Source organism: Ictidomys tridecemlineatus, chromosome 8 (genome assembly GCF_052094955.1).
Source record: "Ictidomys tridecemlineatus isolate mIctTri1 chromosome 8, mIctTri1.hap1, whole genome shotgun sequence".
NCBI classification, from domain to species: Eukaryota; Metazoa; Chordata; class Mammalia; order Rodentia; family Sciuridae; genus Ictidomys; species Ictidomys tridecemlineatus.
The window spans coordinates 122,325,202-122,340,979 of NC_135484.1; the positions used below are offsets into that span (position 1 = coordinate 122,325,202).

General features: G+C 47.9%; 2 protein-coding genes across 5 annotated transcripts; one reads left to right on the forward strand and one right to left on the reverse strand.

Moving 5' to 3' along the window:
- Tcf19 (transcription factor 19) lies at positions 1-4,005 on the reverse strand. Of its 2 annotated transcripts, none has more exons than XM_013365563.4 (4): positions 3,721-3,997; positions 2,834-3,394; positions 1,431-1,980; positions 1-144 (listed from the first exon to the last, which is right to left on the reverse strand). In XM_013365563.4, exons 2-4 carry the CDS (start codon positions 3,069-3,071, stop codon positions 135-137), a joined length of 798 nt encoding a protein of 265 aa, XP_013221017.2. In that variant the 5' UTR covers positions 3,072-3,394; positions 3,721-3,997; the 3' UTR covers positions 1-134. The 2 variants fall into 2 exon arrangements, with proteins under 2 accessions (XP_013221017.2, XP_021576360.2); XM_021720685.3 differs by having other exon boundaries at positions 117-498; positions 3,721-4,005.
- A 222-nt stretch (positions 4,006-4,227) lies between these two features.
- On the forward strand, positions 4,228-15,710 carry Cchcr1 (coiled-coil alpha-helical rod protein 1). 3 transcript variants are annotated; one of them, XM_005341054.5, is made up of 18 exons: positions 4,228-4,383; positions 5,394-5,460; positions 5,542-5,755; positions 7,278-7,581; positions 8,112-8,275; positions 8,379-8,514; positions 8,697-8,807; positions 8,926-9,075; positions 9,599-9,709; positions 9,804-9,910; positions 12,693-12,805; positions 12,988-13,033; positions 13,190-13,350; positions 13,463-13,651; positions 13,729-13,830; positions 14,822-14,973; positions 15,087-15,252; positions 15,430-15,710. In XM_005341054.5, the coding sequence occupies exons 1-18, from the start codon at positions 4,303-4,305 to the stop codon at positions 15,537-15,539; spliced, it is 2,484 nt and encodes an 827-aa protein (XP_005341111.3). In that variant the 5' UTR covers positions 4,228-4,302; the 3' UTR covers positions 15,540-15,710. The 3 variants fall into 3 exon arrangements, with proteins under 3 accessions (XP_005341111.3, XP_040138241.2, XP_040138240.2); XM_040282307.2 differs by lacking the exon at positions 4,228-4,383 and adding an exon at positions 4,750-5,095 and having other exon boundaries at positions 15,129-15,252; XM_040282306.2 differs by lacking the exon at positions 4,228-4,383 and adding an exon at positions 4,752-5,095.
- Positions 15,711-15,778: the final 68 nt, after the last annotated feature.

Here is a 15,778-nt window from a genome sequence, read left to right on the forward strand (position 1 = left end):
TAACAGTGGGAATTTCCAGCTCACTGGCAACTTCTGGTAGAGGCAGCACTTTCTTTGGCAGGAAACCACCTTGGCCATGAGGGCCTGCTTCAGGCCCTGAATCAGTGTCCATAACAATGGACCTCTCCTTGTGGTCATTCCCTCCTGTGGAGGGAAGGAAAGAAGGGAAGCATTTCTTAGGATCCATTTGCACACTACTGTGTTCAATCCTGGATAGGAGGTGCCAGTTCTGTCCTCTAGTGCCTTGGTGGTGGATGTTAGGTTTGGATCTCAACACAACACCCTGGGCATCGGAAATCTGCCTCCCTGGCAGCCTGGATGCTGCAGCCAACACAAGCCACATGGTACCAGATGTCACAACCATCACACTGAACCCAGGCCACTGTCTCTTCTTGGGGCAGGCTGCAACAAGGGGCTGCACAAGGTTCCCCATCCCCAATTACAGGGTGAGTCATGGGGGTGCTCACTGGGTGCTTCCGAGGACGGCCACGTCGATTTCTAAAGGAAGCAACAAATACCAGGGTCATTGAAAACCTGTAGGAAAAACCTAGACCTTGGCCCTGGATAATGTAGGGTGGATCTAGAAAGACTCACTAGATAATGTGAGCCTTGGAAATTTAATTCCCTGTCTTTAAGCACTAGAAGAAAGGTGCAAGTCCTCAATGAAAAAAGGGACTTTCTGCTATGGTGGTGCACACCTGTAGTCCCAGTTACTCAGGAGGCGGAGGCAGGAGGATCCAGGTCAGCCTGGGCAATTTAATGAAACCCTGTATCAAAATAGAAGGCTGGGGAATGTGGCTTGATGGTAAGAGTACCCCTTGGTTCAGTCCCTAGCACCAAAAATAAATGAATAAAAAAGATTTAGGATTGGGGTATAGATTAGTAGCAGAGTGTGTGCCTAGCTAGCATGCCTGAGGCCTCAAATTTAACCCCAAACAACAGGATGTCAGTAGACAAGGAGTTCATAACTTTACTTACTGTGCTGAGGGTAGTGCCCAGAACCTCCTACACACTAGGAAAACATTAACACTAAGCGGACCAGGATTCTTTGAGACTGGCTCTTGTCAAATTGCCCAGGCTGTTCTGAAATTTGATCCTCATGTCTCAGCCTCCCAAGTAACTGGGATTACAGGTGTGCACTACCATCCTTTGCCAAGTTTTATTTATTTTTTCCTACACTCTTATTTTAACCAATGCCGCAATACCAACTTGCTTCCTCCTGTGTGTGTGTGTATATATATATATATATATATATATATATATATATATATATATATATATATATGTCAGTTAACCCAGCTCCTGCCATTCTGAGATCAATTCTATCTGTTCACCTCCTAAGCAGTGGGGTTCCACAGCCTGAGACTCTTAAAAAGGAATCAAAGGCAGTGAAATACTGAGAGTAGGCTGACACTGAGTGTGCCACTTACCCACTGGGTGTCAGTGGGGTTTTCTCTACACGGAGTTTCTTCCTGGGCTCTGTGAGGACTGGTTGGGGGCTCTCAGGAGCCTCACTCTCATCATCCAATTCTGCCAACACTCTGTGAGCTGATTTTCTCCGATTTCTTGGAGGTGGGGCAGGCGTGGTACCCACTTCCCCAGCTGGAGTGGGAACAGGCAGGCTCTGTGGCCCACCCCCACTCCGGGAGAAGGTGAGAGGCTGGGGCTGGATCTTGCTGAGGCTTCCAATGGAGTTGAGAATCAGTGTAGCCTTAGGAGCAGGGGAGAGGGTGCTGAGGGGCCGCTGTGGGGCCCCCTGGGAGGGCAGCATGGGCAGGAAACCAGCCCTGGCTTCTCCCCTAGACCGTGGGATTGTAATGGCAGCAAAGTCCTGAGGTTTGACCCGGACTTGTTGGAACATGAAGTAGAACTCCGAGGGGCTGGTTCCAGGAGGCTTTTCAGGGCCAAAGGTCAGAAGGTCACCATCACTCAACTCCAATCTGTGGCCCCTTGGGAGTCGGACATTATTGACCAAAGTCCCTGTTGATGGTGGGGCGTGAAACAATGACAAGAACAGAAATGACCAATCAGGGTAGAGGAAAAAAGGACCTGTTTGATTTTTTTTCAGGGGACACAGGAAAGAATCAAATTCTCCCTCACATTCTAAACCTCTTGGCAAATAACACCACCTGTAATCTCCTTAGCTGGAAGCTCCTCCCAAAGTGCTTAGGTCCAACTCTCATGCTTACTTAGTATAGCCTCAGACTGGTTCAGATTCTGGCTCTGCCATTTATCAGCTGTTTATTAACCTTTGTGCCTAATTTTCCTCAGCTGTTAATTGAGGGTGTTAGTGTCATCCATATTGAATGTGCTTTAGAAATATCTAGCTATAGTCTAATGTTTACAGCACTCCCAGCACTGACTTTACCAAAACATTACCAAACTTTATGTTATATAAAGGAAACTAAGACCTGGGGAAGTGGAGTGAGAGGCCTGATCAGGGTTTTACCAGGAGCCAGTGGCAGAACACAACTGAGCCCTAGCCTTCCGTGGCTGCCTTTAGTAGAAAGGAAAGACACATGTGCAGATCATCATTATGAGTCATCTAACAGGAACAAGATACCTCAGCAAAGATGAAAACAGTCAAGCCTGAGCTTGGCCCCAAAACTTGCCCCCTGTAACACTACCCTGGTAATGATCTGTGCCCTTGATCCAGCAAGCCCTAAACAGAGCACTTAAATTCTACAGAGTTGACAGTGCATGCTTCTGATGGAAATTCAAGAACTAGACTGATTGTCCAACTTGACAGGGATTTGGGGAGGCAGATGACAGGTTCCCTTATTCCAACCTGGAACTGCCTTGGGGAAAAGCTACCACCCCTCTCAAGGCTTACCTTGGCTGCTGTGGTCTTCCACACTAACCCTCCAGTCATCACCCCGGCGCTCAGCATGCAGCTCTGCGTGGATTCCAGAGATGAGGCCAGGTTCCTGCTGGGGCCGCAGGGCCACATCGCATAGGTCGGCCCTGCAGCCCAAGCGATAGGTGCAGCCAGCCCCAGTGGGGGGATGGAAGGTGTAGAGATCACCGCCCCTGCCACCCCCTATGCGTAGTAGTTGGAAGCAGGGTAGCATGGGCGGTGCCCCCTCCACACCACCTTATTTCTTAGGAATCCATCACCTTTTCCACTCCTCAGACATGCACCTCTAGCTTTAGTTAACTTTTCAGTTTGAAAAGTGAGTTGGGTTGTGTGTAATTTCAACCTTGAGTACAAAGCTCGAGTAGTGAAAATTCAGAGCTCAATTAGACTGAATGCAATATAAAGTTGATTATCAAGCAAATTTGCAACTAAAGAATTCCGGGAGGGTACTGGCCCAACGCAAAAACAGGAACACGTCCTATGACGCCTCAGTTAAGCTGGATCCTTAGGCCATCAAACATCCGAGGAGCCTCCAATCTGTGCAAGGCAACGAATCGTATGTTAGGCAGCTTCTGGGAAAATGCAAACTGAGGTGTACAGTGTGTGTGTGAGGTGGGCGGGGGGAGCGGCCCTGTTATACAAACATGAAAATGCGATACGAACGTATCACAGTATAATCGGGAGAAGAGAAGCTTGCTGTCAGACTTGCTTCTCCAGATAAGAGCACCCCTCCCATTCGACCGCGCCCCGCTCTTCTGGCCAATTACTCGCTCAGCTCTAACCCAAGTGAATTCACTGTCACTCTTAAAGGACAGTGCAAACGGGCCCCTAAATGGTTCAACAAAATGGATCGAACTCCTTACTTCCCAGCTTCTCTGGATGGGATCAAACGGGAAGAAGTTCCTTGAAATTCCGCAAGGCAAAACGGCCTTTTACGTCCCGGCACCAGCCCAGTTTCAGATCTACCCGCGTAGTGCAGTCGCGGAATGGTCTGTGCTCCAGGCAATATCCTTCTTCTCAAAAAGGCCAGTGCTCCCGCTCCGCTCTCGCAGCAGTTTGACAGCCAGGAAGCTGAGGCAGGGAGGGGCGCAGCCTCGGCGCGCGGGCAGAGTCGACCCCTCCTTCGGAATTCCCGGGTTGACTTCGCGCCGAGTGTGCCCGCCCCCCGTGCCCTTCCTGATTGGCCCTCTTATTTGCCCTCATCCTCTCTATTGGGCGGCCTTCGGGGTGGGTCCCCGATCTCCCGCCTTCCGCCTTTTTTGATTAGTTTAGGAGTTTTCCCGGGTTCCCGGAGTGGGGAGGAGCCGACAGGGCGCGGAGTTGCCCCGATGAGTTGATTGGGCGTAGCCTTAGATGCCACTGCGCATGCGTGCACACCCCCCCCCCCCGCCTCCTTCCAGAGCGAAACTGGACGGGGGAGACCCGCTAAAACACCCGCCTTGCGCATGCACACTGAAGGGAGGAGGCCAGGCCCCAAGCGAGGTGTAGGGGGTGTGGCCAAAGGGCTGAGGGGGCTCTCGAGCTCGGTAAGGGGCGTTCGAGAAGAGTCGGTTGGGGGTGGGAAGGGCTAAAGGGGTTCTGGGATGGGTTCACGGGGTTCACAGGGGAAGAAGGTCACAGGGGCCGGGGTAAAGGAAAAGATGAGGTGGTAAAAACAGCTTTAGAGGCTCGCAGGATGAAGAGACCAGGGTATTTGGGAGAGAGTAAAGAGAACAAAGCATAATAATCTGGGAGATGAGGGTGAAAGTGAGGGACCACAATAATCCCTTCAGGAAAAAAGCAGATAGGATGTAAGAGGGGTCGTGGATAGGCATCCCAGGTTAGATAAACAGTGGATGAAATCGGGTGGGAGGGTCAGGGAAAGTCTTAGAAGAGTTCACTCTGTGGGCTGTGGGCCTGAGAGAAGGGCAACAGGACTTGAAACTGAGGGGATAGTAGAGAGAAACTGAGAGAGAGGTTTGGATGAGATATCAGGAAGCTGGCTTTTCTGCCACCTGCTCTAGGCTGCCTGCATTCCCAGGGGTCCTGGAGAGGCGACTAACCCTGTATGTGCCACATTCTTGTGGGGCCAGACCTTGGGTCAGCACTTTAATAGTGAAGGAATCAGAAGTCATGGCTTTGTGGTGCCTTGATGGTCTTCCCCAAGGCCTTGCTGAATCATTGAAAGAACTCTGGAAATTGAGCTCAGGGCCCCTGCATTGTGTACCTCCTTTCTCACCTCCAGCCCAGAGGAAGAAGGTAAAGGCCTTGCCCAGAATCTTAAAAGTGGGAATAAAGCCCTAAGAACCTCAACTTGGCCTATTTCAGTAAATTCTTTCCACATCTTGGTTATTGCCCAGTTCTATAGAGAGGCAGGTTGGGACAAGCAAACGGACATGGGGTATCCACTATCTTTTTTGGGACCCAGGAAAAAGGAACTGAGAGTTGCTAAAACTGGCTGTAATTTAAGGACTATGACTTTGTTACTGTAGGGGCTTGGCTTTTGAAGGTGGCTTGAATATTAAATTGGAGTGTCCTTGTTTCTCCTGTTGTCCAGGGGAAGAAAGATGGCCAGAGAAAGAATGTAGAGCCATCAGCCAACGAGGAGATGTTGCCACCTTCAGGTCAGTGGGGCCAGGCAAGGGGTCCATTGGTTGCCTTTTCCTGGGAAACTAATGACCATCTTTGCTCTTGTGATTCATCAGGTTTCACTGGGCTGATTCCCCCCTCCCACTTCCAAGCCAAGCCCCTTCCAACTCTTTCAAGAATGGCTCCCACGTGGGTCTCAGACATTCCCCAGGTGCAAACACCAGCCCATCAGGATGTCTCAGAGAGGCGACTAGACATCCAGAGGTCTCCAGTGACCACGTGGGAACAGGGTGTTTCTGGAAATGGGCAAGGGCTAGGACGGAGAGGCAGGTAGGGATCCATTGTTTTTGTTTTCTCATTGGTGCTTGCTCGTGACTCTTCCTCTCTGAAGTAGATTCCTTGCCCTGTTTGGCCCTTGGTTCAATAACATACATTTTTACATAGGCAATTATTGGTATCTACAATGCATATATAATAAGGAGTGTTAGACTCCAAGAATAGAGATAAAAAATAAATGAGAGCCTGCCTTAAATCTTCAACTTATAAAGAATATAAATTTCTAAGGGAGGACATAGGTTAATTACAAATATTTGGAAACTACCTGATAAAACAAGATGAAGTGCAGACTAGATATGTAGACCCAGTGCTGTGGTGCATGGGTTCATTCTGATGAAGTAGTTGAAGAAAGCCTTTTTGGAGAACACTCCATTTGATCTGGCATGCACTCTCTGTGAATGTTCTGTGAAAATTCTTTTTTCTTTTTGTGGTATTAGGAATTGAATGTGGTGCGCTTTACCACTGAACTATATGTCCAGTACATTTTATTTTTTATTGAGATAGTCTCACTAAGTTGTGAGGGTCTTGCTAAGTTGCCAAGGCTGGACTCCAACTTGCAATCCTTGTTTCTGGGATTATAAGCACGCGCCACTGTGTGTTCTTTTTTAGTTTTTATTTTGAGACAGAGTCTTTCTTAGTTGCCCAGGCTGGCCCCAAACTTGTGATCCTCCTGCCTCACCCTCCTGAGTTGCTGGGGATATAGGTATGTGCTAATGTGCCCAGAAAGAATTCTTACTCTTTCAGTTTTATATCTCGTTTCCCAAATGTACTATCAATCCAGAGTGAGGATTACATCAAGGAAAAAGATGCATGATGAAGGTATCAGGAGACAGATTCTATTTCTAGTATGGCTGCCAGGTAGGGGATTTTTGGCAACTCACTTATTTTCCCTAGCCTAAAAAAAAAAAAGTAAAGTATGGTTCTTAGTGAGGGAGTTGTCTCAGCCATGTTATGAGCTGGTTTAAATTTAAATGACACCAGTAAAGTATTCTCCAAAGGTTGGGAGTGTCTCATTTATTATTCTGCCCTCTCAGATTCCTCATACAGTAGGCCAAACACTCTGTAAAAGCCTATACCTAGCATCTGGACTTGCCATATTGATACTGTAAGCCCAGGAAAATTTACCCCTAAGCCCATGCTTCCCTCATTTTTCCTAGTGTTAAATCAAAATTCAGAAGTCTTACATGTTTTTCTAATTTCTTCACTCAGAACTTGTGGCCTCATGATGTGTACATTTGATGTTTGATACATCTGCCTGTATGTAGGTCTCCAGAAAAATCATGTTCCATGATCTCACTAGCCATTAAGTCCTGTGAATCCAAATAGTGGACCTATTATGCTTAGTAGGGCCTCAATGAATGACAATGATGATGTGAATATAGAGATTCCCATGCCCCAACTTCATCTCCCACCTCCCCATGTAAGGACAGAGGGGTCCTCTTGTCTCCATTTATGCCCTTGGCCTCCCTCTTAGTACAAGAGACACCTTTTTGTCTGTGCCATCCTGTCTTTGAAGGTCCCTAGAGCAGCAGGGGTCTCATGCCCTGAGCCAGCAGGCTGAGCTGATCTTTCAGCAGCTACAAGAGTTACGGCAGCTAGAGGATGAAGTCCAGGTCCTGCGGGAGACCTCACTGCAACAAAAGATGAGGCTGGAGGCCCAGGCCATGGAACTGGAGGCTTTGGCACGGGCAGAGAAGGCTGGCCGAGCTGAGGCTGAGGGCCTGCGTGCTGCCTTGACTGGGGCTGAGATTGTACGTAAGAAACTAGAAGAGGAGAGCCAGCAGGAGCTGGAGGAAGTTCAGAGGCTGCACCAAGAGCAGGTGAATGTAGGGGCAGGATGGGTTCAGACTCATAACAGGGTAGCTGGGCAGGAACTTCCTAGCAAAGAGTCATTATCAGACGAGATCCCCAAGAGCAGTTAAGCCATGAGATCTTTGGCAAAGGAGTGAAACAGGCAGCTTAGAAAGACAGAGAATCTAGGTGTTTTGATCTTATTCAGATTGTTTCTCAGGACTCAGGTGGCCTCTCACCAGAAGGAAGTAGGTACCTTTATTCCAATGTGGTGGGGGACTGTGAGGAAGGTGGGTGTGGCCCCTATAGAGGAATGGAAAAGGAGAGGTAATTCTGTCGGGAAACCCAATACTTCTCTTTGCCATCCCTGAGATAGGAACTGGGGACTTGATAACCAAATTGCCTATGAGTTTCTGTCCTCATGAATGAAACTGATAACTTAAGTGATCTGTCTTTCTTTGAGGTCACAGACAGTGGGAGTGGAGAGACAAGGCCAACATAGGAATAGTTTGGAATACCCTGGTATAAGGTTGAGCTGAGCCCACTCTTCTCTCCTCAGCTATCCTCCTTGACACAGGCTCACCAGGAGGCTCTTTTTAGTTTGACCAACAAGGCTGAGGGCTTGGAGAAGTCTCTGAATAGTCTGGAAACCAGGAGGGCAATGGAAGTTAAGGAGCTGACTGTGGCCCAGAAGGAGGCTGAGCTGCTGCGGAAGGAGCTCAGGTAAATTGACAGGGACTGTTGAGGGGGCTCAGAGGTTGATGATGTGGGATTCCTTATAGTGCTCCCTTAATGACTGCCTTGTTTCCACCCTTGCTAATCCTAGCAAGACACAAGAAGATTTGACAGCTCAAGTGACCTTGGTTGAGAATCTGAGGAAATATGTAGGGGAACAAGGCCCTCTCGAGACCCCTAGCCAGGCATGGGAAACAGAGCGACAAGAGCTTCTGGACACTGTGCAGGTGGGAGAATACAGGGTGTGGGTCTGGAGGGAGACACCAGGAATCAGGGTAGGGGATGTTGTCACCCTTGGAGGAGAGTATAGTACCTAAAAGGGTAGGCAGTGATGTTGCAGGGCCCAAACTGGCTGGTGCCCTGGAGCAGGCATGGAGCCCTAAGACACTCTACTCTTCCTCCCTCACAGAACTTGGAGGAGGACCGAGATAGCCTGCATGCAACCGTGGAGCTGATGCAGGTGCGTGTGCAGAGCCTCATGCACATGCTCACCCTGCAGGAGGAGGAGCTGCTTAGGAAGGTAGGGCCCTCCTGGGGCAGCCCATGGCCTCTGTTGCTTAGGCAGAACAGAGAAAAGCCAAAGATGGTACCTCCTTACTCTGTTGCCCCAGGAGCCCACACTTGTTCTCCATCTTCAGGTTCAACCTTCAGATTTACTGGAACCTGAGTTCACTAAGAAGTGCCAGTCTCTACTAAACCGCTGGCGGGAGAAGGTGTTTTCACTCATGGTGCAGCTTAAAGCCCAGGAGCTGGAACATAGAGACTGTGTGAAGCAGCTGAAGGGACAGGTCAGTGGCTGTTTCTCCCTGCATTCCTCCCAGCTCCTTGCACAGGGATGGCAATTATTCAACAGATATTTATTGAGTGGTTACCACATGCAACCTGAACAAAGCAGACAAGACAACTCTGATCTCAAAGAGTTTATGTTCTAGAATTGATATTCAACAAGTAATATGTGTCAAGCAAGCATATGTGCTGAAAAGAAACATTTTAAAGATGATGTAACAAAGAGACTGCTTTAGCTAGTTTGGTCAGGGATGGCTTCTCTGACAAGATGACAGCATCTTTGAGTTGGTCTCTTGGTCAGAGATGGTGGGTGTTTGTAGATGGATCAGGGGGTATTCTTCAAAGTACGAGAATACATGAAACATGCTTCTGAAGGTCAACTGGATTCAGACTCTATTCTCAGGAAAACCCTAGCCACTTGTTTCTCTATATGGCATTCCTTCAAAGACTTCTGTCCCCTATCCCTTTGTCCCCAGTGTCCCCCACAGCTTTGGCTCTAGACTTCCCTGCCCTCTTCTCCCCCAGATGGCTGAGCTCCAGGAAAAAGTGACAGCCCAGAGCCAGGAGCAGGCCATCCTGCAGCGCGCCCTGCAGGACAAAACTGCAGAGGTGGAGGTGGAGCGGACGGGTGCCAAGGTTAGTGTGTGAGATATGCAGAGACAAAGGGAGGGCTTCAGTCTGTGGGCTTGGCCCCAGGAAGGGACCCTTTCCTTTACTTCATCCTCTCTAGGCCCTGCAGCTGGAGCTGAGCCGTGCTCAGGAGGCCAGGCGGCGATGTCAGCAGCAGGCAGCCTCCGCTGAGGAGCAGCTGAAGCTTGTGGCTAATGTTGTGGGCAGGTATCTGGGATGGAGGGCAGGTGGAGGAGCATTTCTGCTTCTCCAGTTACTTCCCCAGCTTTGGGGGCACCTTTGGAATTGAAAAGCATCAGGTGAGAGAATCTAAAAATCTGGCAGCTGGAAGATACAGGGCTGAAAGCCTTTAGCCCTCTGAAATCTTCTGTGTTGATTTCTCTTGGGGTGTTTCCACATCTCAGCATTTGGCAGGTACTACAGGCTCTGTTGTGAACTTCCACTTTATGTTGGGTGGGAGGTGAGGCACTGCTGCCTTCTATAGTAGTGTAGTACCTGCTCGAGTAGCTGGGAGGATCTCCACCTTTATAATTATTCAGGGATGGGTATGGAAATATATGATCTATTTCTTCCTTTTTTTTTTCTTTTGCAGTACTGGGGATCAAACCCAGGGCCTCACATATGCCTGGCAAGCCCTGTTTGGTTGAAATAATTTTTATTAGTATGTTAACTTACAGTATTAGAAATTGAACTCAGAAGAATTATCACTCAGCTATATCCCCAGCACTTTTTTTTTTTTTTTAAATTTTGAGATAAGGTTTCACTAAGTTGCCCAGGCTGGCCTCGTTTTTTATAATCCTCCCACGTCCCTGGGATTACAGGCATGTGCCATTGTGCTTATAAGCTGGTTAGAAAATATTTTGTTTAAATCTATCTCCTACTTGCTTACTGGATGTCCATCTAAAATTTATATCAGAGTCCTAAATAAATTGCAGGCTTATGTTTCTTACCAAATTCTTGGTTTTTTAATCCCTGATAATTGTTACATAATCTTTAATGAGACCTCTAAGGAATTGCTTTGCAATGGTAACAGCCTCTCCTTAGTCCTCATCTGTGCAATAACTGAAGTAGGTAGTCTATACAAAGTGTGGCTCAGTGGTAGAATGCTTGCCTACCATGTGTGAGACCCTGGGTTCAATCCCCAGCTCCCACTAAAACAAGATGCAGAGTTTTAAACTTGCACAGAAATAGACTAGTTCTGAGGAGCCACTGTCCAGATGCAGTCCATTGCATCAATCTTCTACTTATAGGAGAAGAGAGATATGTCAAGGACAGATTTTTACTTTGATCTCATAAGATCACAAAAATGATTTTTGTTAATGATTTATTACTGAAGAGCCCTCCAGGCTTAAAGCAGTCCAGGTGGGTTGTTGCCAGATTTGTTAGCAACTCTTTAGATGACCGGAAACTACCAGAAAATGGTTTTAATAAGAGCCACTGTAGATCTTGGAACCACCTTCTCAAATAGTTTTCAGATGAGAGTGGTCTTTGCTCTACTGCCAGCTTTGTCAAGTCATCATTTGTTTTTCTGCTAGGGGGAACTCATACTCTCCTAAGAAGGTTCCAGTGTTGGTCCCTCTTTGGGAGCTCTTTTCACTTCTCAGTTTTCCTGAGCCATGTTGGTCGCGGCTCTGGTTTAGCCCCCTGATAAAGCATATGGACTTGCCCTTCATTGGTATCAGGGAATCATCATTCTTGGGCTTGTGCCTGAGGGTAACTGGTCTCTGTTGCATAATAGTAATCAAAAAATAGGTTCTAAGAAATAAACTTTGTAGTTACTTGAAAATCTGTATGGTCATTTGATATCTTCTTGGGACTATGGCCAAGAGAACTGGCCCATTAGAAAACTGATGGAGACTATGGGCCTTGTCCTTAGAAAAATGCACTCAAGTTCATATACTGTGAGTGTGATGCATACAGTACCAAACAACCAAATTTCTGGAGCAATGACTGTGGGTAATAAAATCTAGTTCAACTGGAGATTATCCAGCCTCATGGTACCAGCTATGCTTTCCCCTACAGAATGGTTACTGAACACTTTCCTGAATTATGGGCTATAGTTCAAGATGAGATAGGACCTCATAAATGTTGTCATTTTTATTTTTATTTTTTTACAGGGCTATAATTAAAAACACTGATCAGGCTGGGCACAGCAGCACATGCCTATAATCCCAACAATTGGGAGGTTGAGGCAGGAAGATCACAAGTTTGAGGGCAGTCTAGGTAACTTAGCTCTGTCTCAAAATAAAATTTAAAAAAGTTGGGCCAGGCTCAGCGGTAGAACATTTGCCTTAGCCTTCATGAGGCACTGGGTTCAATCCCTGGCATCACATTAAAATAAATAAAAGTATTGTGTCCATCTATAACTTAAAATAATAATAAGTAAATAAATAAATAAAAATTTAAAAGTACTGAGGAGTTGAATGCAGTGGCACCCTCCTGAAATCCCAGCAACTCAGTAGGCTGAGGCAGAAGAATCACAGGTTCAACTCTAGCCTCAGCAATTTATGAGGCCCTCAGCAATTTAGCAAGACTTTGTCTGAAAATAAAAAAAGAAAAAGGTTTGGGAGGTAGCTCAGTGGTAAAGCATTCCTGGGTCCCGTCTCCAGTACCAAAAAAAAAAAAAAAAAAGTGCTGTAGAAGTAGCTTATTGGTAGCATTTGCTACTAGGAATGACTTGGTGAATATTTGTGTTTTATTAGCAGTTGGATTATTTTATCTGACAGTTGCTAAAGGCCTTAAGCATTCAGTTTCTCGGCTTCTGTTGGCTAAGGAATTTAGATATGATTTACGTGGTGGTTCCATTATGGGGCACAGTGACTGGGCACTAAGGTCTTACCCTTCCCTGTGGCTTCAGCTTCTCTTTTCTTCTCTCATATTCCCCTTCTCTGCTTTTCTCACTTGTATAACAGTGTTGTCTGTACAATACCCTGCAGGCCTTTGGGTGTTGAGGTGAGGGTGGAGGGTTAATGACCTGTACCTTCTCCAGCTCTCAGATCTGCTTCCAGAACACTCTGACTAAGGTGGAACAGGCTATAGCCCGGCTTCCCAGCCTCAGCAACCGACTTAGCTATGCTGTCCGCAAGGTCCACACCATTCAGGGTGGGTAGAGAAACTATGAGTGCATCCTGCTTGCTTTGTCCATCATCTTCCTGGTCCAGCTCTTTCTGATCCCACATCCATCCTCCTGGTTCCTTCTTGCCATCCCCAGCATTTCTTTCTCCCTTACTCCCCTGTCTGTCCTTTTTTCCTCTGTGTACTCATCTCTTTTTGCCTCTTCCCAGGCCTGATGGCTCGGAAACTGATTCTGGCCCAGCTGCGCCTGGAGAGGTAAAGTCTGGGCACTTTAAGGTGGAGGGGGTGTTATGGGGGGGGGGTGAAGCTTTAGGGTGTTGGCTGCTGGAATCCCAAACAATGAGGACTGAGGAGGGATAGGGGCTCTAAATTCCTTAGCCAACAGCTGACTCTGTTTCTCTTCTGTCTTAGCTGCCCTCCACCTCCACCCCCTCCCCCACCTCCACCCCCACCTGACATAGATTTAAACCTTGAGTTGGAGCAGCTGCGGGAAGAACGGAATCGCCTGGATTCGGAACTGCAGCTGAGTGCCCATGTCATCCAACAGGAAGTGGGCCGGGCCCGGGAGCAAGGTACATGTAGATGGATGGATAAATAGATGGGGGACGTTGATGAAGAAGAGGGAAGACTTGACATCTAGAGCACATGCACAAGAAGAAGTCTAAGTGAGCATATTCTTCTAAGGGGAAGCAGAGCGGCAGCAGCTGAGCAAGGTGGCCCAGCAGCTGGAGCAGGAACTACAGCAAACCCAGGAGTCTCTGGCCAACCTAGGACTACAGTTGGAAGCAGCACGCCAGAGCCAGCAGGAGAGCACTGAAGAGGCTGCCAGTCTCCGAAAGGAGCTGACTCAGCAGCAGAAGATCTATGGGCAAGGTGTGGGGGAGGGGAAGTGTGCACCCCTTTGTGGTCTGGGGTGGTTCCTTCTGACACTCATTGCACCTTCATCCCAGCTTTGCAAGAGAAGGTGGCTGAGGTGGAGACTCGACTTCGGGAACAGCTCTCAGACACAGAGAGGAGACTGAATGAGGCTCGGAAGGAGCAGGCCAAGGCTGGTGAGATGTGCCAGGGTAGATGTAGGCCTTTTAGGATGAAGGAACTGTTGAGACAGAAAGTTATTATTCCCCACTAAAACTTGTTGTTGAGGCAGGCCACAAATGAAGGGATAGGAATGGCACATTACCTGTGGACATACTGTGAAGTTTAGTGTCATGTCAAGAAACAGCACACACTGAGTGCAGTGGTGTATCCTCTAATCCCAGCAACTCAGGAGACCCTGTCTCAAAAAAAAAAAAGTACTTGGGTACCTGGCATGGGGGTACACATCTGTAATTCCAGTGACTTGAGAGGCTGAGGCAGGAGGATTGCAAATTCCAGGCCAGCCTCAGCAGTTTACTAAAACCTTTTCTCAAAATAAAATAAGGGCTAGGGTGGTGGCTCAGTGGTAGAGGGCCTTTGGGTTCAGCCTCCTGTACCAAACAACACACACGCACACCCAAAACCGGAGATGTAGTTCAGTGGTAGAGTGTAAGTTCAATCCTTAGTACCCACCCCCCGCCAAAAAGACCTTTATTGAATGTATCTTCTCTAACTAGAGATGGCATTTAACATTTGCCACATTTGCTCTTGTGTATACATGCACATATTTATATATACATTTTTTAATTATTTAAAGTAGATTGCAAACATGATTGTTCAGCCAAATCACCCACAAATAGGAACTTCTGTGTAACTGCAATACTATGATCATACTTTAAGAATATGAGTAACTAATTGCACAAAATCTAATATCTAGCCCATGTTCAGTTCTCCCCTAAGGAACTCCTGGGTGGATTGGGGGATGGGAGAGGTACGTGGGTTCACAGATACACAGGAACCTGGAACATCATCCCACCTGTCCAGCTGAATGGAAGAGACACTGGGATCCACAGAGTAGAGTAACTTCCCATATGGGCACCTGCCCTGGCATTCCAGTTTTGTTTTCATGGTGCCTGGCCACCTCTAGGATGACCCATACTCTCCCTCTCCACCCTGGCTTCTCCACAGAGGTGTCTCTGCGCCAGATCCAACGTAAAGCCACTAGAGAAAAGGAGCGGAACCAGGAGCTCAGGCGTCTGCAGGATGAGGCCCGGAAGGAGGAGGGGCAGCGGCTGACCCGGCGAGTACAAGACCTGGAGAGGGACAAGAACATCATGCTGGTAGGAGACTGAAGAGACCAGGGCCCATGGTTTACTGGTTGATAGGTAAAGGAGTGGAAAAAGGAGGGAAGGCTTTCCCCGGGCTAGGTGGCGTTTAACCCTCTCCTTCCCAGGCCACCTTGCAGCAGGCGGGTCTCCTCTCCCATTACAAGCAGCAGCGACTGTTGGCAGTTCTTCCCTCCATACTGGATAAGGAGAAATCTGTGGAGTCCAGCCCCATGCCTCCCGGATCCTCAATACCACCAGCAGCAGCTCTGTCCTCCAGGGGGCCCACAAAAGGTAATGGACTAATCATAAAGCGACAAATGGGGGCACTCCTGGCATCTACTCCAGACCCTTTTGTTTGTGTATGCCTTGGCCTCTTCCACCCACACCCACCTTTGACCCAAGAAACTTGTCCCTCATACCATCATATCCAGTACCAGTGTCTATACTTGGGGTGTCTTTTTTTCCCAGAGTCCCTCTCTGTCCTGCTTGATAGTCTACAGGGCCTGAGTGAGGCCATTTCCAAGGAGGAAGTTATTTGTCAAGGAGACAACCAGAATTCTGCTCCAGTACACACCTGAGTAGCTACAGCTGAGAGCTGGAGGTGAAGCCTGCCCAAGGGCTGAATCCCCAGAAAGATCCTGGAGAATGGGAGGGGGCCAGCCCAGTCTACTTCCCCTTCCAGCCTCACAGATACCAACTTCCTCTAAGTCTAAATTCTCCTGCACTAAATAAAGATGACTCCACTTGAACCACTGTCTGGAAGTGTTATCTTGGGGAATTCTTCCTGAGGCTGTGAAAAGTGGTACCTCTTTCCAAA